The sequence below is a fragment of the Papaver somniferum genome, chromosome 4, assembly GCF_003573695.1.
Source record: "Papaver somniferum cultivar HN1 chromosome 4, ASM357369v1, whole genome shotgun sequence".
Taxonomy (NCBI): domain Eukaryota; kingdom Viridiplantae; phylum Streptophyta; class Magnoliopsida; order Ranunculales; family Papaveraceae; genus Papaver; species Papaver somniferum.
The window spans coordinates 81956271-81980586 of record NC_039361.1 but is presented as its reverse complement, the minus strand read 5'-3'; the positions used below and the strand labels follow the sequence as shown (position 1 = coordinate 81980586).

Below are 24316 nucleotides of genomic sequence, written 5' to 3'. Positions count from 1 at the left end.
GACTTCTCTTCCAGCATTCAACAATTATTTCCTTGCAATCCTTATGGTCTAACCAAGGACCAAAGAATTTGAAAGGAATTTTACCAGTTTGCCAGTTAGGGTCGGAGCTAAGAAAAATAAGATGATGGTCTAACCCAATGGCTAGCATATTAGAAATGGTAGTGTTTGGATATAGGAGCAGCCAACTTTCAGTGGCTAATCCTCTATCCAATATTTGTTTAGTGAGAGCAGGACCACTTCTTTTGTTAGGCCAAGTGAAGGGGCAGCCAAAATTTCCCAAATCAATTAACTCTTACTCATAAATTTTGGTGTTAAAAATGTTTGCCTCATTGATGTCTAATGGTTGAGTACTGTACTTCTTAGTATCATGCAATATGATATTAATGTCTCCAATAATCATCCAAGATATAGAATGAATGAGAGCATTTTGTTCTAAAACTCTCCAGGACTCAATCTTGTTTTTAGTATCATAAGGGCTACCATAGTATCCAGTAAAAATCCAAGAAGTACCATTGGTGGGCTTGATTATAGCATTGATATGATTTAGGGAGCAATCTAGAATCTCAACATTAAGATTGATTTTTCATATCAAAGCTAGTCCCCCAGCAGTACCACTAGTTCCTCCAGGGTTAACAAACCAGTAATTCTGGACATTGATATCTTGCATAGTTTTTCTAAGTTTTTCTTGTTTTTGTTTTGTTTCAGAAATGAAACAGATATCAGGACCAAGTTTATTTAGCATATCATTGAGGTAATTTTTTAGCATTCTTTGTGCCCAATCCTTGACAATTCCATGCCAGAGAGGTAAAGAATTGCCTGAAATAAGATACATGAGGATATTTTGATGTGGGTTTTCTGGCAATGGGGTCATAGTAAGACAAAGAGCTAGTATGATAGTTTGAGAGTTTCAGAAGAACAAAGATAATAATATAGTGTAATAAATAAGTTACCTCAGAATAAGTGGAGGTATTTCCAGAAGCACCATTGTCATAATCACCATTATCCAATAGGGGGATGCTTGATCCCAGAGGTTCTGCAGATAAGTCTTCATGATCCTTGAATCTTTCGAGGCTTTCAGAAGCATCTAAAGAGATGTCCACAGGGTCTTCAGCTGGAATAGGTTTTTTTCTCTTTGGTTATGATTTATTGGCCAGAGATAGGGATGCATTCCTCAAAGACATGATTTTTCTTCTTGGCATTCCAAGTTTCCCTCTTTTTCTTAGATATTTCAGCTTCCATCATTTCCTCAATTTGGCTAAGGGTTGGTAGGGAATTGAAAGGGAAATGTGTAGGAGGAGGGATATTTGGGAAAATACCTGTAGGATCAACAACTTGAGTTTTGTCATTGTTAGGAGAGCTAGTATGTTTGGCTCTTGCAACAACTTTCATATTTGGAAACTTTTTCTTGTAATTGTTGGCAATTTTTTGGATAGTTCCAATTTTATGTTTCTTACTTGACATGCTATCACATCAGGATGGGGAGTGTCACCTTCCACAGTAGAAGATGCACCAAAAGTTATCGAATCACTTGAGGTAGGAGCAATGTTAGCTATGGCTTTTTCTAGTTCCAGCTTCTTTGCATTTTTCATTTTGATTTCAAATTCGACTGCAGCATCAACATCAGAGTAAGATCTGTGGATGACCTTACTTCCATCTTGCATAGCTTTTTGTTGGTAAGTTTGTGGTTGGGGAATTGGTTGAGGGGTGGAGAACTGATTGTAGTGGGATTGAGATGGGGCTGGAGGTATGGGACAGGGGGGACTTGGGTGATCCAACACTCTATAAACTTTACAGAACTTTATTCCATTTAGAGCATAAGCAAATTCCAACCAGTGAGAAGTTTTTGGGGTTTCATAAGCTTTTATCCCAAACTTGAGTGGTCTGGTAATATCAATTGTGAGTTTTACTTCCAAGTTCTTTTCATATCTATCTCTCCTATAAGTTTTTTTGCAGTTTGGTAGACTCCAACAGGTCTGAGGATGTTTTGAATATCAGGGATAATGTGGGTTGGGATCCTTTTGATGAGAAGCCATATAATCACCTTTGAGAACTGTTCTTCATGGGTTAAATATGGACCTCCTGTAGGGACTCCAACTAAAACCATTAGCTTGTCAAAAACTCCTCTTGTTCCTCCATTTCTCAAAGTAGAGTAATCTTCCTCATGTGTTAGCCTGAGAACATAATAGTTTCTCCTTATATTCCATATTTCCATTTCAACTCTGCTTTGAAGTATTCAATAATTGTTAATGAAGTTACCGACTCTTGAAGTTTGAAAACATATGTTACTACATAGTTTACCAATGAGGCACCATTTCCAGTCAATGGGTTGTTTGGTTCTGACATTCTCAGGGTTAATGAAAATAAATCCTCAGGGATAGTGAGAGCTTTATTCATCTGAGAAACAAGATTTTCTATGGAGGGAGTGGTGGTAGTATTTGATGAGGAAGCCATATTGAGAGGAAATATGTTTTTTGATGTAAGAAGGATGGATATTGGGTGTTGGTTACTGGTTATAATGGGATGAGGAATCCAACTAGTTTGTTGGTGGGAAAACTGTAGGCTTTAATTTGAAATTGTATCACTGGTGTATTTTGCAGTTTGTTGTTGCTATCCATTATCTGATGCCATCCGAGGCTTTTGTTGTTTTGCAAGAAGTTAATGTATATTATATAATTTATGTTTGGAAACTGAGTTGCAAGTACTATGTTGTTCAGGTGGCTAGCAATGAAGCTTGTTGGACTTTGTTGAGCTTTCTCTTTCTCTTATAGAAAGATTTTCATAAGGTGAGTGATGAGCTTGATGGCTAATGGGATTTGGCTGGCTTTCCTGTAAAGATTAGAAAAAATACAGCTAGAAAACAAGTTGAAAGATTTACCTTGTGTTTATGGGTGAAAACTGTTTCTGCTGGTTTTGGTAAACTTGGGTGTGTGGATGAGAAACGAATCTAAAACCTAAAAGAATGCACTGCATGGGAGTACTTTAGATTCGAGAGATCAATCTGTACAATCCTGGCCTAATCCAAGAAATGGCCATTCCAGGATTGCTTCGTTCACAAAGTGAAGGAGAAGGGTTAGTCTTAGGGAGGGAAGCGAAGAAGGTGTTGAAACCAGAATGGTTAATTCTGAAGGTGTGGCTATTTTATGACTTGTATCAGAATATGAACTGGATTGCAGAATGTAAGCTATCAGTTCTTTGGGTTTTCTGGATACTGTGTTGTTGTTCTGACCTAACTTGTTGTTTGGTGGAAATAGGTGAAACCTATTTATACAAGTCATAATTGAACGCACCCTGGTTTCATAGGAAGTGTGAGTGACTGAGTGATTGAAGAGTGGAACAATGTAACCGCCAGAAACCACATTTCCATGATGAATGAAACGGGTTTGTTTTCACCCATTACTTCTTCCCACCACTAACTGCCATGTTTCCTGACACTTTCTTATAATTAGCGTGTTGCACGCCGCACGTTGTAAATCGCCAGACCAATACCCTGATAAGTATCCCAAGTTTGTGACATGTTTGATGTCTCGAGTATTTTCGTGGAAAACGTGTAGAAGTCTGCTACGTGTGGCAAGTCAAAGTCAAGAGACTTTCCACAGAAAAATAACACGTGGTGCTATTTGGCTTGTCTTGGATGGTCGCCTAAAACTTTCCATAGGACCGTCAATTCCATGGTGAATTTAGACGGCTAAAATTGCATATTATGAGAAAGGGTGGCCATTGATTATGGCCACAGCCTGTTGGCGCCTGTCAATAGCACAGTGGCGCTATTGATACATGCCAATGGCGTAGTGGCACTTTTAGCGCCTGGCGTAGCCATGGCCGCCAGATTTGGCACATTGGTGTTAGACTCAAATGTGGTGTGGCAACATTAGTTCCAATAGCCACATCAATCCCAATGTTCTGTGGATCATTGTTTGGCTTGGTTGGCGTAGTAACTTTGCCTAAATTAGGGTTTGGCATGCCGAAACCCTAATTAGCGCATACGGCATGCGGCATGTGACCATGGCACAACGGCGTTTTGTGCAAACGATGCCAGAGCCATGCCAAAGGAACCATATCCAGGCCATCACGTGGAAACGTCCACAGGAGCAAGTATTGCCACGAGTGTCTATGGTGTGGCGCCTTTATTAGGGTTTCGTAAGTTTGCACGGCTCGTGGCATGTTGTGGGGCCCGAAGTGGCATAGTTTGTGCCACGACTGGAAATTAGGTTTCATCCATCGCCACTAAAGCAAGATCGTGATTATGGATAGAATAACCACGTTGAAGTCCGTTATGGCGTTGGCGCGTTTGGAGTGCTACGGCAACAAGGTAGCACGTTTGGCATGCGGCTTGGCATGCTCGTTTGGCATGCGCGTTTGGCATGCTCGGCATGCTGTTAGCAAGCCACTGGCGCGGTCTTTGTGAAGCCAACTTGGCATGGTGACCACTTGACGCAATTCCACCTCTTTTAATATTGTGGGAGGTTTAGAGCAACCTGATTGGTCAATAAAAAGAGAGGGCCGGCCAAGCACGGGAGTGGCCACACTTCTGGTGCGCGTGGCTGATTTACCGCGACCTGATTGGTCGATGGGGAATAAGACCGGAAAGTTTGGGCCCAGCCACAACTCATGGGAGTGTGGCAGGTTTAAAGCGACCTGATTGGTCGATAGGGAATAAAGGATGGTTTGGGCAACATGGGGTGTGGCCACTTGGAAGTGGCATCGGCTGGCCTATAGCGTGGCGACACCTTCTTTTGTTGTTGCTCCTTCTCTGTGGCTCCTTTATTCCTTTCTTTTTGGTTTTGGGTAGGACTTTGCACCTACTAATCCACGACGGATCGATTGCTTAGTTTCCTAAGATTAATTTCGACCAACGGGGTCTAATATACTGCGCAGGGCGCAAAACCCTAATTTCTGCAAATTAGTCAGTTTTATGAACCTTGAACTATCACAAAATTGATTGAATTCTATGTGTTGACACAAAATTCTTTATTTCCAGAGAGCAGTACGCTTTCTGATTGAGTACTTTATGCAAGGACCTTAACTTTGATACTTGGAAATTCGTGTTATTCTGCTACGAGTGAACACAAATTCGTCATGCCATACCAATATTAAGGGTCCTGCCGGGGAACATAAGCACAAGAAAAGTACTCAGCAGGCTACGACATTTGTGAGTAATGCATCTAGGAGCTTATACACTCATTAGGCTCTATACTGGTGAATAATTCATCTAGGAGCTTGAGTTTCAATATAATATGAAGAGAGACATAGGCACTCATCAGATTTTGATATATTCTCCAAATTCCCTGTGGAATATAGACATATCAATGCCTATTACTTATGATGCCGTGTCAGGTAGATAAACTTTCACAAATTTATCTCTAAACTAAAAAACCACCATCAACACCTTGACTCAGGTGCAGTGGTTTAGAAGCATAGAATAAGAAAGTGTTGACCAAGATTTTTTTGTGAATGCAAGTTTGGTAACGACGAATGCCCGAGTTTGGGTTCATTCCAAAGTATAATAAGAATACATGTAATCTGGTAATAATACCAAAATAACCATGGGTAAAACCCGAGTCCAAATATGAACCCGAAAGATTAAAAAAAATTGGTATTTCCAAATGGTTCAATCTCTTTCGCAAGAGCCAAGGAAATTAGATTAGGTATGCAGCGCCTAATCAAGTGGTTAATAAACTTGACAAGGCATAATTGTGTCTGACCATATTGTTTAGTGTCTCTTCTCATTATGGTTAAGAGATAATAATGAGAGATCAACAATTGATATGAAGAAACAGTTGCTCTTCCCAACCAAAATTTAAAAAGAAGAAAACTCTTCAGTTTCTCATATAGTTTCTTTGCCTTAGAAGCACAAAGAAAATCTTTCATTTTCTCAAGCAGTTTCTTTCTCTCAGAGTCACAGAAAGAAACAGTTCCCATAATCTTAACAAAAATTGAACTATGTCGTGTGTCTTATATTGTGAAGGGGAGATTGTAAAGGAAACACCAGAGATACTGATGGAACATACTTTGGATTGGTACGATCCTCGTATTCCAATCTCTAGTTTGCCATATGGAATTGTGTTTCCAAATGGCAGAGAAGCCTCCAATTATACCTGGAATTTCAATTGGCATTGGGCTAATTTTCGGTTTTAATAGAAGGGTGAAGATAGAGCAGGGGTATAATCAGATCCCTCTTGGTTTTGGTCCAATAGTGAAAAGACCTCGGTTCAATTACCCATTGTACGATCAGGTAATAAAATTCTACATGAAGATAGTTGAGTGAGTTGGTTGTGATTTCAAAGTTACATGTTTGATTTTGCATGTCATCTAATTGATTTCTTGAATTTCTGGTGAAATCATTTATCCACCAAAATTGCAGGGTCATTCTGGGAGTGATAGCGGTGCTGCTTCTGGGGGGCATGTATTTCAAGTTAGTGTGAATGAGATTGGGAGTGGCAGTGGGGGTGCAAGTAATGTTGGATATGGAATTGGTGGGGATGGAGGAGAGGCTAATGGTGGTGATGGCGGACAAGATGCTCCCCCACCTCACCCACTCGGGGATAGGGTGTGGGGAGTTAGGTATGGTTGGGTGGTATTTGCTACTCATCCTCGCCATGGCCGATTTGTAATCAATGAAGGAGTGGTTGTTGTTGCTGATCAATTCGTTGTTTGTGGTGGAGTTCGTCAAGGATTTTACGTCATTACCATGCCAACACCAGTTAGAGAAACTATCCGAGAGAATGCCACTCTTCCTATGCCAACTCATTCTGTCCATTTCCCTCGGTTGGAGATGTTGACTCCTGTAGTTGCAAGGATTGCAATAGATGTGGCGGCAATAGAAAATGCAGGTTTTGGAGATGTTAATGCAGTGTTTGTCGAGGACAATCTCCCTCAAGTTGTACCCAATCCCGTCTTGAGCCAGAGCCTGTCGATCCCAATCAAGGAGAGGAGCAAGTAGATGGAGTTACAGAGCCAACTGATAGAACTACAAAGCAAACTGGTGATGTTGCACATCCATCTCCATCTAGGGATGCTGGGGCAAACTGAGAATGCAATTTGATTAAATCTAATCCTAGAGAGGTGAGGGTTAGTCCACAGACAAAGATAACCAATGCTTTTGTGTCTTTTGGAAATCATACTATTTTGGTTTTTTAGAATCGGATTGAAAACTTGATGATGCTTTTGATGGATATTTTCACTTAAACTGAAGTCTGTTATAATCAATGTGAATTGTAAGTGGCTAGTGTGAATTTTGTTCTTGTTATGATTATAATCCTTGCTGTAAATTGAGATTTTATCTCTAGGCTTGTGACTAGCACATCTGCCAAAATAAGGGTACTTAGGATTTCTCACATATATACTCATAGTAGAAGATTGTAAATTAGATACCAATTGAAATTTGGGGAAAAGTAGATTAGTAGTGCATACCTGAGGGAGTCTTGGATTAAGACTCCAAATAAAGAAATAAAAGTATAAGAAATAAAGGATTGTCCAAGGATTGAAGCTTGAAGTAGTGTGAAAGTGCTTGATTAGTAAAGTAGTATACTTCCGATTCAGGGCACTTCTTATATTCTTCTGTGACAAGTATAAGATAAAGAATTTGTGTTCTTCTGACATTGATTTCTCAGATGTTAAAGAAACATTGCCAGAAGTAGAAGAGTTGCAAATAAATAGCTTGCTCTGATATCCTAATTGCTCTTTAGACTGTTATTTAGCATTCATGGAAGGGGATTTACCAGCTTCCAGCTCTATGAATGCAGTGATTTGTACCTGTAGCATGGTATTTGCAGAATTTGTGATTTTGGTGGTCTGGTGTGTGATTGATGTAATTTGTATGATTTTTGTGTGAATGTCATCTCTCAAATTGATTTTGGTGTTGTGGTGATTATAGTGATTGTAGATACAATTGCATGAACATGAATTGTAGTGATTTGTGATATCCATTAGGATTCATCAAATTGTTGATGTGATCAGATAACTCTGATGATGAGATTATCCGGCATTCTCCGACATAATTCGACTGTTGGGAGAGACGTTTGAAGGTGGAGACAAAATAAAACGGCTATTTTTGGTCAGATTTTGGGAAGTTCAGATGAACAGAGAGGAGAGGATTCACATGATTCGAGTTGTGACTCTTTGGGCAACTTGGAATGAAATGAAGTCAAGAATTCTTGGTAACCAAGTCAATGTTTCTCGTGGACTCAAGTGTTCAAGGACTTCCAAAACATTTCTTAGCAATAGGTAATGGTGAATTGGAAAGCTTTATTGGACCCGCCGAGCGAAGCGTGGAAGAATCTTTATATGACCACTTTTTAGTAAGCCTATTATTGGGCTTCACAAATCAGTAGAGGGGCTTCACATGTAAGACAAAATAGGGTCATCAGCTAGTAAATTCAAAAACCCCATACCCAAACAACTTTATAAAGGCTAACCAACCCTTGGTTAATTAGGGTTAATCATTTAATTATATTAGATAATTTAGTTATGTTTTTTTTTTCTTTCTGTTAAATTACTACTGATTTTGGTTTATGGTTATTGATTCAATCAACTCAGTTTTTTTTTCGCTTTTTTTTTACGGCTGGGAGGAAAACCAATTTTCTAGCCGTAAATGTATTGTTTTGCTATCTACGTCCAGGAGATAAAGAATTCCTAGCCGTAACCGGTTCGAAAGATTGTTTAAGATTAGGCATATATGGAACCTAGCTGTAATAGATGAAGATTTGTTTTTCTCCTCATATCATCGTCTTCACCGGCAGTATCATCCTTACACGTCCTATGAGAAAAAACAACGGTAAGATCTTTCGATCACCACGATAATGATAACTGGAGTTCTTATTTAGTAGGCTCTTCCTGTTGTGGTCCAATACGTACATGAACATATATTTCTCTTTTCATATTGTGAATTGCCTCAGCAGAAGTTCGATATAGTCATGCTCAAGTGTTCTTTGATAGCCTCCTGCGTGTATCATGTATGTATACCTAGAAAAATTAGGATAAGCGCCCTAACAAACAGTGTATTGGGTAATGATTAGAAAAGCATCATCCAATTGACTAAAGTAAGATATAATATCTAATTTACCTATAAAATCCATTGTTGCAGCAGAAGCAGCAACAACAATGGTTGTGTGTCAAAAAAAAAAAAAAAACACAAACAATGGCTGATCGTGAACTAAATGGCGTCTCTCTTTCACTCTTTCTCTAGAATATTATTTCTTGCCTTTGCTCTAGCCACCATGAAGTTGTAATTGTATTCCAGTATCCGGTTTTTTCCTTGTAACCAGATGTAAAGTACAAGTACTAGTTGCTGACATGATTGTGAGCAAGGAACTACGCATGTATAGTTCAAACCCTCTACTACTTCTTACTAATGTTGTCGCTTTTAGTCGTTTGATCAGTAACGCTAAAAAAATTCCAAGAAACAATTGATCTATTAGTTAAGCAACAACAAATAAATATAGCTATATACATAAAGAGATATGGAACAAGACAAGGTACAAATGGTAACAGGTGGATCATATTGACAAGGCCAACAATCCAAAAGAATTATCAATACATATTCCAAATGAGGTATTACTTGTACTGCAACATCTCATGGATGGAAGTAATATGCTATACAATGATCTAGAGATGCTTATATTTCAATTTGACAATTCCTAATAAACTTGTAGCTCTATCTTTTTCGAGACGCACCATCTACTTACATATTTCGGTTAGGTGTTGGCTTAGTCGAAGCCAACCGTAAAACAATTAGGGTTGGTTTATTCAATGTTGGCTTAGTCGAAGCCAACCGTAAAACAATTACGGTTGGTTTATTCAATGTTAAACCTAACCGTAACAGACTTTTTAAATATTGGACATTTATGAATATTTATGGTTGGGTGCTATCTCAGTCCTAACCAACCGTAGAGTCCAAACAAAAAACCCCAACCTGAGCGTATATGTAAATAAAAAGATTATGGTTGGAATTTCTTCAGACCCAACCGTGACATTCAGAGATTCATTTTAGGACTAAGAATATTAAAGAAATCAACCGTAAATCCCTTTGCACCCATCTTCTTCTTCACCATCTTTAACATAGATTTTAATCAATAATTATAATTAAGTTAATAGAAGAGATGATGCTTTCAATTGAAGGAAGAAAAGAAGAGGAAACATGTTTTTTTCTACGGTTGAGGAGATTGAGAGGAAGAGAAGAATGAGTGATTTGTCTCGAAATAGAATTAGGCTAGGTTTTATTTAGTTATGGTTTTTAATTGATAGAGGGCATCTTAGATATTTGTGATTGTCTTAGGGTCTCCCCTAATCAATTTTTTAGTCACTAGAAATCCATGTGATACCCCTCTATTGGAATGTGACGCCCCAATAATAGGTTTTTTTGTAAATAGTAAGTGACCAATTGATACAAAAAGATTGGATTTCTTTTTGGGAGTGTGCACATGAAAATCCGTAATTGTCACTCCTTTTTAGTCCAATTATTATAACTCCTTATTTATCCTATTTTTTAGGAGTATAATTGGAAAGCAAACTTTAATATAACTTATTAAAAATTCCGTGCATTGGAATTTTGTAAATTTTATCTCGTTGGAAAGGGTATAAAAGAATCTACGCAACGAGTACGAACAACAATATCAAATTTAGAGTTTTTTACGAAAAATTCAGAAGTATTTATCATTTAAGGCACAATTTTAGAAAATTAAATGCATAACCATTATGCAAACCACCATAAAGGATGCATAATACTTTATGTAGCCATATTTTGATTTATGCATCAACTAATTTTCCGTTACAACTAATAAAACGATGTATTCTCTCCGTTAAAAAAAGGATACTTTTACTTTAAGCACAATTCTCGAAAACTGATTGCATAGCCATTATGCAAACCACCACAAAGTATGCATAACACGTAGTTCGACTAATTTTCCATTTCTAAAAAAGGGATGCTTTCACATTCTGTTTCAGAAAAAGTGATATTTTCACTCCGATTCAGGACAAGTGATATTTTCGCTATGTTTATCCCGTTTCGGGAAAAGTGATACTTTCGCTATGTTTCTGAAACGGGGCAAAAGTATCACTTTTTCTGAAACGGGGGAAAGTATCACTTTTTTTGAAACGGGGGTATCACTTTTTTTGAAACGGGGGGAAGTATCATTTTTTCTGAAACTGGATGAAAGTATCAATTTTTCTGAAACAGAATGTGAAAGTATCACTTTACCAGAAACTAAGCGAAATTATCAGTTTTTCTGAAACGGGATGAAAATATCACTTTTTCTGAAACGGGCGAAAATAATCGCAGACAAACCATATATTCGGATTCTTCTTCGATTGGTCCTCCCACCATGACAACAGTTGTACTATTACTTCGAACAACCTCCTTAATATGATTTGTTTTTGAGTGATTCCTTCTTTCGCGGTACAAATCCAATCTTTTATACTGCTTTGATCAATTTATCTTATCTTAATTGATCAAAAAAATAAAAATGCTCGAGAATTGATTGATGGTCCTTCAAATTCAGGTAAGATGAAAAAAGGAACATAAAAAAAAGAATGAAGTTGTGCTATTGAAACTCTTTTTGAGACCTATTTTGGTCCTGCCGGAAGGACTATATCCAGGTTACAGTAAAGACTGCTAGGAACTATCATCTGTACCCTAAATATCTCCCACAAAATGGAGACTTATGTGAGTAGTGCACAGTTATTGAGCCAAAAGCTAACAAGTCTTTATCGTGACCATTAAGTACCAAAATAGACGGTTAGCTCGGATAGTGGTTTCCAATTACTTTATCTCTTATCTAGCCCCCTCTTCCCTTTAGACATGTACCTCTTTAATAGCACCTTATCGATCCGCAGGAACAATATAGTGGTGATGATACAGTTAAATCATGGATCCAATTACCTTTAATTAAACATTTAGAAACATAGTTAATGCCTAAATGGGGCAGCTGTAATAATTCATTTTACTGTTTAGAAAATTCTCATTTGTATGTGTTGGGAACCGACTCATTATCAAAAGAGTAATCTTCCTTCAAACTTGTTTTGGAGAAAAAACTGATTCTCCTGGAAGTGGTAAATTTAGGTGTGTTGATGAGAAACGAATCTAAACCCTAAACAAATGCCCACTACACCATTTTAAGGTATTAGCAACCTGCCATAGTTGTTGCTAAACAGGGTCGAACAGGCTTATGCCGTTGCTAAACACGGTGTCGCAAATTTTAGCAACGCCATTACCTCTGTTGCTAATCTCGGTCAGCATTGGCAATTCGCAACAGATTCCGTTGCGATATTTTTTATTCGCAATAACAACTTGTTGTTTCTGTTGCTAAATGAAGTAATAACCTTACCCGGAACTACATACTATTGGTTCTGGTTCTAATTTATTGGTTCTGGTTCTAATTTAGCAACACAGCTCGGACGTTGCTAATGTTTTGCAATTACAAAAAAGTAAGAGGTCAAGTCTATGTTTATTGACCTAGTCAAAATTCATTTCCCCCCTGCAATTACCCAGTTCCCCATATTCAACATCCACACGGATATAGAAGCTACAGTTACCATACAAAACTGTATTGGTGATACACAAACTACAATGAGCCATACAAAACTGTATTGTTGAGAATCACCACTACATGATATTATAAAAGAAAGGATTTTTCAAATGATACAAACGTACACAGTTTAAACTGTATTGTTGAGAACCTAAAATTTTGTGACTGACATACAATATTCGATCTATGTTGATGTTCATAAATGGATGGGTAACCTAGTTTGTGTCAACTGAAAAACAGGGAAAGAAAGACTAAAATATCACCAGAAATATCACGAGACTCCGCTTGCGTAACCAATTTCCTCAGCAAATGATTCAGCTACTGTTAAAATATCACCAGAGTACTACTTTTTGACTTAAGCCCAAAGACCTGCATAATAACCAATTTGATGTTTCAGTACTGAGGTCACAAACAAAATACTAAACCCTAGATTTTGTATAATCTGTAGAGACAAGTCAAAACCATGTAAAGCAAATATCAACAAACTCTGCTATAAGTGAACTAAATGGAGATGTATGTAGAAGCAAATCCAGACAAAAATTTAAGAGAACATGTGAGATGGCAAAGAGAACTCTATCTTCCACCACTCTACTATAAGTGAACTGAAATTGAGCTGTATGGCCCTGGTTATACAAAATCTAGCCTGTTGCACAAAAGCAATTAAGAATGAAAACCGGAAGAACACTATCAGTGGAAGTAACAGTCTCTTTAAGCTTAATCTCATTTTTATGATGCAATTTCTTTAGAATTTTAATTTCTCGCATGGCAGTTATAGGGAACTGCGAACAGTCAAACTTTAATGTTAGACATCCAAAGCTCAGGGTTCCAATAATAATTGGTTAAAATAAGAAAGAATTTTACCCCTTCTTTCTCCTTGTCCTTTAGTATAGACAAAAGATGAAGAAAAAAAAAACAATTAACCTCCAGAAGGTATAAGAGATATATGGTTAGAGTGCAAACAGACTCATAGTTGAGTGCAAACAATTAACCTGCATTATACTTGTCATGAGCTGGTTTTCAAAGAAGTTGCTAAAGGGTCCCAAAACACCACAAGACACTCCTTATGTTCTGGAGTGTAATTGAGAAGTTGTCTGATAACTCCTCCAACCAGCCGAAACAGTGATTGGAGCACTAGTCATCAACATTTCCATACTCCAACTACGCCGCTTAAGTTTCATATGAAAAACAACACAAAAACATAATCATACAGGCGGCAGAAGTAGATGGAAAACATATATAAATGCCTTGCTACGAGCTTATATTTAAAATTTGAATGACGGCTCTTTCCATTTTCTTATGTAAGAACCCAACCGCACCATAAATGAGTAAGATGAATCCAGAACTTCACATTATAACACACTTTGCAGTATTAAATATAACTTAGAAAATGCAAAATTACCTGCATAAAATCCAGTGGAACTCCTCGATATACAAGCATATATTACGCAATTGACAACCAACTTGAACAACGTACTCTCCTTCATGTCCTAATTCTCTATCTACCCTCGTTAGTTGAAATGTTTTCTCCAATGGTCTGCACTGGGTTTGTTCTATAAAACGGTAGCTAAAGCTACTATGTAATACAAGCAAAGAACACATAAATTATAAATGATATGAAAGATAAAGGTACACACTTACCCATCTGCTGGAAGACTAGTGACAGTCAAATTCACAGGAGGTAATGGTTGTGCCACAGTCACCCAAAAGCTGTATTGGCATACACAGACGGACGCATAAATATTATGATATACTAGATTACCACAATGAAATTTATTAACCAAAAAATAAGTAGAGCTAGCACAAAATTGGAAATTTCTATATCCTGACTTTTGCCAATGGTTTTGTTTGATTTCGATTAAGAGCACGCAAAATATACTCATGCTAATAGCTTATTAACCAAAAACTCCTTGACATACTCATGGTAATAACTTATTAAACCTAATCTCTTAGTCAACAAACCAATCCCAGGTTTCTAATATTTGATTATCAAATACTGTTTGGTGAATATCTTCAGTATTTTTATGTATAAAAGACACATGCAATCATAAACCTCGTACTAACCTTGCTTACCTAGAAACTACCAAGAGATGCAATTTTGAAGTGAAGGCAATGGAGATCCAGCCAGGCTGAAGAGTCGACTGTTGCAACTAATTATCTCTTCTTTCGGGACTTTAGACAAACCTCTTTCGTGCAGTCTTGTTTCTTGAGAGAGGTGCCTTGTTGTTGTTTGTTTCAGGTTCTTTTATGTCCCCTCCTTACCTGCAACTCGAATCCAACACGCACCCATATTTCCTAATGCTACCAGGACTCAACACATTCTTACATCCATAAAATCCAACTGCAACACAACATTTTCCAGTCCCCTATTTGTTTCTACCAAAACAAATCCACAAAAAAACCCAAAACAGTGAGGTTCAAACCCTATCTGTGGTGCTACCACTAGAGAACATGCACCCAAATCAGCAAACTAACACATTGGGGCTAAACTTGATATACCTGATTCAAAACAACTTTAGCCATACTTCTCAATTCTTTCCACACAACTGATTGTGAAAGCGAATTTATGAGTTTGTTTATTTCCCTGCAAAATCACACAAATGAATCCAAAATCAATAACCAAAATCAGATCTTTAACTTCAAAAATCAACGCAACATAAAAACAAATATTATTATACATGGGTGTGTGTAAGACGACATTGTAAAAATATCCTCACTTTATGTACAGACTGGAAAAATAAAGCAAAACCCACCAAAAATTACTAACATATATGATGAAATTAGACATCTTTATAGGTTCAGATGATAAACTAAACACTGGGTATGATTAGGGTTTTAGAGATGTTTGAGTATGCGAAAAAGAAAAGCAGCATCTAGGGTTTTACAAAAAGTGCATGTGAGAGCGAGAATGTTTTACAAATTCGATACTCTAGGTCTTAAGTTTATCATCAGCAGAACAATCATTGTCATTAGAATACCAGCTTCCAATTGCAGTATTACAAGTGAAATCTATTAACAAACACAAAAACAATGAAGCTGACTGATAAATAGTAAGAATTTCAATACTATATATAGAGTAAGTTAACCTTTCCAAGCAAATTACATTAGACAGTAAACTGAGAAAACCCTAATTGCAGACAGTTTGAGATTGGGTATAAGTTTTTTTTCTTTTTTTTTTATAAGAAAAAAAAAGAGATGAAGAGAATAAAATCTTATCTTGATTTCTTAGTTCCATAGTCAGTGAGAACCATTCAAAATCGAAAAAAATTGAAAACCAAATTTCACAGACAACCAAGTTAACTTAAAATTGAACCTAAATCATAAAACTAGAGCAAAAAGATGATATTAGATCGATGCTTTCAAATGTCACAGATGACCTAAAATCTCAGATCGATGCTTTCAACTGCAGTATAAATTCCAACTGAAATCGGTTAGCAAACCTAAACCTAAAAACCAAGATAGATATACAAAGAACAAACAGATTAAGAGAACAAAGATTATTTACCTAGTAGGATTTCAGGAGAAAAGAAGTTCTTCAGATCAATGAATGAAAGAGAGACTGAAAAAAAAATTGTGGCTGAGAAATGAGATAGAAAAATGGGATAAGGAAAGATAAGCCCGACCACTAGAATACTTTGAAGAGCGAAAATAAAAAAAGGAAGACTTTACTAAACTTTGACTTGGGTGTAAAAACAAGTCAAAGTGTTTCCGCCCACACGCGCTTCGCATGCATGAACATCTAGCGGTTGCTATTCGCAACCGAAATTCCGCCGTTGCGAAATTAGCAACAACTGTTTGCGACAAATTAGCAACAGAAATTAGCAACGGATATTTTACAACGGCGCTTGTGCTGTTGCTACTCTGGGTTGCTAAATCCTAAAATGGTACAGTGGCCCTGCACGGGAATACTTTAGATTCGAGAGATCAATCTGTTCAATCCTGGCCTAAACCAAGAAATGGTTGTTCCAGTCTTGCTTCGGTCACAAAATGAAGGAGAAGGGTTGATCTTAGGGAGGGAAGCGAAGAAGGTGTTGAGATCAGAATGGTTAACTCTGAAGGTGTGATTGTTTTATGACTTGTATCATAATGTGGAACTCGCCTGCGGGATGCATGCTATGAGTTCTTTGGTGTTTTTCTGGATACTCGTGTATGATAACAAAAACTGTTGTCGTTGGTCAAAATAGGTCGAAACCTATTTATATCAGTCATAGTTGCACGCATCCTGATCTCATAGGAAGTGGGAGTAGTTGAGTGATGGAGAAGTGGGGTCGTGTGAAAATATAGAAAACCACGTCTTACTATGAGGGAAGACGAGTCAGTTTACACCCACTACTTCTCTGCTGCCACTAATTGTCCGTCTTTCCTGACACTTTATCATAATGGCGTGTTGCACGCCGCACGCTGTAAAACGCCAGACCAATACCCTGATGAATATCCCCCAGTTTGTGACATGTTTGATGTCTCGAGTATTTTATAGAAAATATGTGGCAAGTTGTTGTGTGAGTCTTGCCTAATTATTCAGACCCGCGCAAGCTAGGTGGCGGGTAAACATGTGTAACGAGCCAAGTCATGAGACTTGCCGCAAAGAATAGCATGTGACGCTATTAGGTTAAATAACTAAGTTATTTATGAAGCCGATACTCATAAAATACCGTATTGTTTGGTCGCGGAACCTAGTGTCTTAAAAAGAGAATGACCGACCACTTTCAGGAAGTTGCTAGGAACTATTTATGCATGCCAAAGGTAGGCCGGTCGATCCCTATAGGAGAGTGATGGCCGGTATCCATTTTGACATCCTATTGGTCGGTCCAAGTTAAATCTAGACCGGTTAAATTGGCTAGCCAAATTGGATGGCTGAGATGATTTGCAACAGTTATTGGTTGCCGCTAATTTATTTAAGACTCCAACAAGAAGCGCGGCCAGTCATCTTTGGGCCATCGTTTAGCAGCCATATGGGCAGGCCGCGGGGTGACCGATTGTTCCTTATGGAAGGGAGATGGCCAGTGATCATGGTCGCATCTTGTTGAACCCCTAGAATAGGAGTTAGTCTGAGCGATTCAACTGGCAAAGTTGGGCGACCGAGATGATTTGCGGCAGTTAATGGCCGCCGTTGATTTAATTTAGGTTTTAAAAGCCGTGTGGCCAACCCATTTTGGGCCAACGGTTTTTAGTGTTGGCGGCATGCTATAGACTATTCGACCGGCCAGTGTTATAGTCGGGCCGCTGGTGCGCGTATCCACGCCTTATCCGTCGATCGGAATTGAATCTAGGCCGGTCAATTTGGCTGGCGAAGTTGGACGGCCGAGATCGTTTTGCGTCAGTAATGTAATGCTGCTTAACAGAAATTAGGGTTTCGCAAGTCATGCGGCCATCTAACATTGGGCAATCGGTTAGTGGCTCTGTTGGCGAGTTGGAAGGGCTTCGATTGGTCGAAGTATTAGTGGGACCGCCGGTGTGCCTGATGATGCTTGTCCGGTCGCGTTAGGGAGCGGCTAAGCTTGATAAATCGAGTGGCCAAAACGTACGACCGTGATCGTTTTAAGCTGTCATGGGAAGTCTATATTAAATTCCTTAAGGAATTTAGGCGTGTCGACCAGCCAACTTCAAACTTTATTTAAAAGTGAGTGTGGCGCATTTAAAGCAATTTGATTGATCGATGGGAAAGGGGGCCGTCAAACAGCAACATGGAGTGTGGCCGATCGGCCACGGGCAGCGCCTGCTAGAGCAGATCGGTCGGCCAAGTGGCGTGGCCACGCCTTCCTTTGCTGCTGCTTTTACTTGCCGCAGTTCCTCTTTATTTCTTGTTTTCTACTTTTGATAGAATTTTTCTCCTACTAGTCCATGGCGGATTAATTTCCTAGCTTACATAGGTTTTGTCTCGACCAATATGGTCCGAGATATTGCATAGGGCGCAAAACCTAATTTTTGCAAATTAATTAGGTTAAAATTTGAATTTTGCGAGCTGTCGCAAAATTGGTCAAATTTGGTGAATTCTGTGTGTTGACACAAAATTCTTAATTTTATTCTCAGAGAGCAGTCAGCTCGTCTTCTGACTGAGTACTTTCATGCAGACCTTATTCTTGATACTTCGGGAAATTCATGCTACTCAGCTGTGAGTTAACACTAATTGTCATGTCATATCAATATTAAGGGTTCAGCCGGGCAACATAACATAGGAAAAATACTAAATAAGCTATACATTAATGAATAATGTAGGCAAGAGATTAATAAAATTTATAGAATATTTGGGATTGTTGCTACATGCACCATTCTGAATAAATTTTATATACATATATTGAATTGCTCAATACATATGTAAGTAAAGAGGCATGGGCACTCATCACTTTTAAACGGCTTTGTTTCTTTACAAAATGAAAGCACATTAAAACACAGGATTTCACATTTTTAGCCCTGACCTAAAAACCACCATCAACAAAACTATACGAAGAACAACTTATTTATCCTTGTCTACATTATACACAACTCAAAATAATTACTATCTTAATTCCTATATATATATAATGTATTGATTCAAATTGTACTACAATTGGGATAAACCGTTACAATATATAACATTATTGGTTTAAGGATCAACATGTTTCGTTGAGCTTAACTCAATAACAATGTCGGTATCTTCGGTTTGAAATGGTACAGTAGCCTTATAACGATACCCACGAGCAACTACAAGAAAGTAAATAAGATTCAGGACTCCTAAACCTGCTATAAGGTAGTAGAAGTAGTCTAACTTCCCGAAATTGATATCGTTGTATAACCAATCAGGCTGACCTTGTTTACCTGTAGTGTTGTGAATGATACTTACTATTAGACTGCTAAAGTAATTAGCACCTGCCATAGTACAAAAGAACAATGAATTTCCAATACTTCTCATGTGTTCTGGGAACTGCCTATTGAAGAACTCAATTTGTCCAATGATATTGAATGCTTCAGCTAAACCCATCAAGATTAGCTGTGGTGCTAACCAGAATACGGATATGGGTTCGACTTGATGGGATTGAGAAATGGTTATTGCTTGCGTTCTTCTTTTCTCTTCAACAAAACCGGCTGCTATCATTGATAATATGGAAAAAACCATCCCAATTCCCATCCTTTGAAGAAGTGTGAGTCCGTCTTCTTGTTTAGTTATTTTCCTGAGTGCAGGAACGAATATACGATCGTAGAACGGAACCCATAGACCTAATGTAAGCATCGAGATAACCCCTAGTGAACCAGCTGGGATTTCAAACTTGGGTCCTAAATGCCGTTGCATTTTCAAAGCTTGTGATACTGTGAAAGTTCCTTGTTGTGCCATTGCGGTAAAACATATTATACCTGCAGCCCAAATTGGTATGATTCTAATAAGACATTTAGCTTCTTCAACTTGTTGGATACTACATAGTCTCCATTTATTCGAAACAGAACCGCCTTCGTTCACTTCTCCTACATTTTTTATTGCTGCTTTGTTTAAGATTCTGAATAAGAACACACAAACAAACAAGTATTCCTCAGTTTATAGGTAACCAAAACTGAATGTATAACATAGTATACACTGCACAATGAAGTGCCATGGCATGATGCATGTAAATTCCAGGTACACATGATATATACAAATTACCTGTACTGGTTGGTGAGATGAAGTTTCATATTGGCAAGTCCTTTTGACTCAGGATTATAAAGAACTTCTTTTAACACTTCTACATCATCAGAAGGAAGTTGAAGACGGCGTTTCTTATAAGCAGAAACAAACACTTGACCAATTCCAGAGAAAACACTTCCACCCGGCGGGACGTAAACATAAATGCGTGTACCCAGGAAGAACAGAAGTATTGAGAACATCATAAGAAGTGTAGGAATGCCAAGTCCAACAGACCAACTAATAATATCTTGTATATAGACGACGAGCGTAAGAGCGATCATTATGACGATTGTAAATGTGAAGTAATACCAATTGAAGAAACTGTTGATTCCTTTTCTGCCTTCATCAGTTGTTTGATCAAATTGATCAACACCAAATGGTAAACTACATGGTCTTATTCCACCGGCTCCAATTGTTAAAAATCCTAGTGATATGAAAAGAACTGCAAGCTGGCTGGTTGATGGAGCAATACATTGGTTGTCATGCTCCTGACTTTTTGTACATGTTGGAGGATGCAGTTCAGGTATTACTGCTGTTAATGTTAGTAAAATCATCCCCTGTGTACAAACAAACCAACAGTATTATCAGCAAAATAGCAATAAAAATGAATCTGTTTATTGGGCTTGGACTTGAGTCATTCTATTGCATGAGAATGAACAAATGCCAGATGGTTCGCAAGAATGGAAACCTGTTTTGAGGCATACTGTATTTTTTTGAGGCATATTAAATAATGTCAAAATAGGGTTACCAAATAAAAAACAACATCACCCTTTATCCATCCTTTTTGATAATGACATAACTACCCTTACATAATTAGTGTTAATTATGGTTAGATTTGATTAATTATGAATTTTAAGGATTGATTAAAAATTAAATTATTAGTGTTAAATTAGTAGAGAAATCAAATTTATGTGAGAGAGTTGGAATTTTTGAGAGGAAGAAGAAGAAGTGAATAAAAACTTGGGTTTGGAGATTTTAGTAATTAGAAGTGACCAAAATGTGTGATTCAAATCAGAGGTAGACTTCTATAGGAGGTTTAATGTCCTTTTTATAAGTTGAATCTAACAAAAAATTGAATTCTTAAAACCCAGATCTACTGACCAGATGAACAGTTCGGCTGTTAACTTGTCAGCCGAACCTAGGAATATTTTCGAAACACGGAGGATCGACTGACAAGTTTATCAGCCGAACTTTACTCTGTAACTCACGAATTTAGGTTCGGTTGATTCAAACAAAATCATTCTTAGCCGAACCCAGGTGTATTTTCAAAAAACATAGGTTCGGCTGACAAGTTATCAGCCGAACTTCACTCTATAACTGACGAATTTAGGTTCGGCTGATTCGAACAAAATCTAGCAAAATCGCATTAGCCGAACATAGTGTTTCTCTAAATTATGTACTAGGTTCGGCTCAAAATTGATATTCCAATATCAGCCGAACTGATCTTCTGAAAACCCTAATTTCGTTTTTGAAATCATATTTTATCGATCAAACAAAATAAAATCAATCAAAAACAAGATGGATTTGTTACAAATGCATTCTAAAATACATATAAGAGCAATTGAGATTTGGATTTCGCACTCCAAGATCGCTCACTGCGATTCGTGTTTCCTTTGATTGATTGATTGAATTGGAGTCCAACATGTTTAAGTTTAAAAGTTATTTTGATTTTTGATTTTAGGTTTTTGAGGATAAGGGCTTTCTAGTAATTATATTGTTTAAGGATATATTGGTAATTGCACTACCTTTAGACACTCCTCATAAAACCATCCTAAATAAGATAATGAATAAGTATGCCTCAAAACAGGTTTCCAAGAATTTCATACCAGACGTATCAATCACTTTCGAAACTTCAAAAATATCTCACTCAAAGTTTGAAACTTAAAGGCAAAATAAACAAAATTTACAAACAGATGCATTTTGGAATATGCCGATTTGTGGAGAAATGACCTTCATCGTAAAATATCACCCTCGACGAACATAATTATTTAAGCTACTTATAAGTTCAGCAAACTGGATAACATAAAAAGGCTATCCCAGTGTTATGCTGAAGTTGTGCATGAATTTCCCTTCATTATATTATCTAAGATAAAATCATGCATGTTCACATAAAATCATGTTTATTGTCATGCAGGCGTACTTGGTCATTTAGAGAGTAGGCAGAATGGGACAAGTTGGTTAATCAACCCCATCACGGACGGCATCTGCAGTATAGGAGGGTGCCCCACATGCATGGTCTGACGACCTTCACAACTGATCATATACGTTGGCAGTTTGGCATGACACTAATTTCTAACTAGCAATTAATAATCAATGGTATACGGTGCATCTTCATGACTCAAACTTCACAAAAGAAAATATAGAAATCCTAACTTTACTCCCCTGCCTAGGTTTATTCCAACAACTTTAATTCTGGTTGGGTATTTGTATGCCGTATTTCTGTACATCCAACCTATACAAATGGCAAATTGGCAATTCTTTAAAAAAAAATGTCAAGTTAGATTTTTCTTGCCAATATACCACCGTATGGTCTCCAAAAATTTCACTTGGTAATTAAACGTAACGCATGATGCCCTACCATATGTAATGTCATCTTCATCTTAAATGCTCTTGGTATTTAGTTACTAATAAATTCACATTTATTCAAACCATCACTGAATTTATTCGTACGTGGCATTTTTCTGCCATAATTTTTCAAAAAGTTAAGCAAATAATAAATCTTTTTCCTACCATAATAAAACTAAACAACCAATATTCTTAGTTAACCGCAGAACATTCCATGGGTAGATCTAAGTAGTGGTATGATCTCACTGGTCCAAAAAAAAAAAAAGATTCATGGGATTCCTCACCGGGTTTTCTCCGGTTGAGTAGTGTTGATCGATGGACTAGGGATACAGTTTAAATAGGCCTTAAAATAAAAGATCACGAGATTCCTCAGCCATTGATTGGTAACAGTTAAAAAAAGATTCTAAAAAGAAAAAAATACTAATAAACGGAAGAAGGCGAGCCTTACGATTACGCACTGCGGTATTTTGTTATCGTGGTTTCGAGCAACATATACGTACTACGTAAAGAAAAGCGTCTTATAATTCAGACAAAGAAAAGACGAGAAGAAGATGACGGAAAAAGACTTTAAAATTCAGGATTATTATGTGAATACTTACCACTAAGGATGCGAGAGAAGCATAAGCAAGAGTCCGGAATTTGCCGAGATAAGCATCAGAGATGAATGCACCAAAGAGTGGTGCAAAGTTTGTCGTACCAGACCATATGTTAATGATGTTTGTAGCAAACACTTGCTCCAAATGAAACTGTTTCAGTAGGTACACCATAAAGTTTGCTAACAGCCCAAATGTTGCTAATCTTTCAAACGTTTCATTTCCTGTAACAATATATTAATGATTAGCCATCAATAAGTGACTACTTAACCAACTTATCTTCTACTCCTAGAAAGATGACAGAGAGAGAGAGAGACCTAAAATGTAAGGCATGGACTTCCATCCTCCATGTTTTGTAGATTTAACATGATCTCCATCCGTTAGCTGGAGTCTGTTTTTACCAGGAACATCGTCATCATGACAATCTTCATCTGATCTTTTGGTTGAAGATGGTGAAGAGGAAGAAAAGGAGAAGCATTTCATCATAGAGCTAAACAAGAAAGATGAATTATTCGTGTTTGATCTGGTGGTGGTGGTCTTTTTGGCTACCACCATGGTTTCCCTTTCTCTCTCTATCTATCTATCTATCTTATCAGCAAGCACTACTTTAGAAGGAATTCTCTCACGGTGGTAATGATCTATGGCGAGTATAATCAAAATGACAAAACCAGCTGGCACACCTATACATAAGGTGTGTATGGCGTGTAGGAAGATATGTTAAGAGAAAGAGAGTTAAAATGACGTGAATGGCTAAGATATTAGAGACCGCAGGCGCAGTAGACTGTTACTATAGGGACAAACAAATTATGGGGCCTTTGGGTGTAGTACCATTTGGAATTCATCGGCCATGCATATTTGTGAAGCGTAACCAATATCTACCGACTGCTCGTACCAATCTTTGACACGTGATATCTCTCTTGACCATGTTGACTGTAACGTTATTATAGTAAGGGGATTTTAATAAAGTACCACACTTTTAATTTCATGTTTAAGAAAGTGCCACTGTT

The 24316-nt window shown here is 37.6% G+C and overlaps 1 protein-coding gene and 1 long non-coding RNA gene across 3 annotated transcripts; both read right to left on the bottom strand.

The window, feature by feature from the left end:
- Positions 1 to 12619: 12619 nt before the first annotated feature.
- Positions 12620 to 16107, bottom strand: LOC113274032. 2 transcript variants are annotated; one of them, XR_003322720.1, is made up of 6 exons: positions 16024 to 16107; positions 15018 to 15102; positions 14592 to 14894; positions 13921 to 14228; positions 13511 to 13687; positions 12620 to 12890 (listed from the first exon to the last, which is right to left on the bottom strand). It is a non-coding gene; the product is annotated as an uncharacterized LOC113274032 (long non-coding RNA). The 2 variants fall into 2 exon arrangements; XR_003322719.1 differs by having other exon boundaries at positions 13511 to 14228.
- A 2831-nt stretch (positions 16108 to 18938) lies between these two features.
- Positions 18939 to 24187, bottom strand: LOC113276031 (protein NRT1/ PTR FAMILY 2.13-like). Its single transcript, XM_026525624.1, has 4 exons — positions 23627 to 24187; positions 23316 to 23533; positions 20131 to 20708; positions 18939 to 19987 (listed from the first exon to the last, which is right to left on the bottom strand). The coding sequence occupies exons 1-4, from the start codon at positions 23862 to 23864 to the stop codon at positions 19102 to 19104; spliced, it is 1920 nt and encodes a 639-aa protein (XP_026381409.1). The 5' UTR covers positions 23865 to 24187; the 3' UTR covers positions 18939 to 19101.
- Positions 24188 to 24316: the final 129 nt, after the last annotated feature.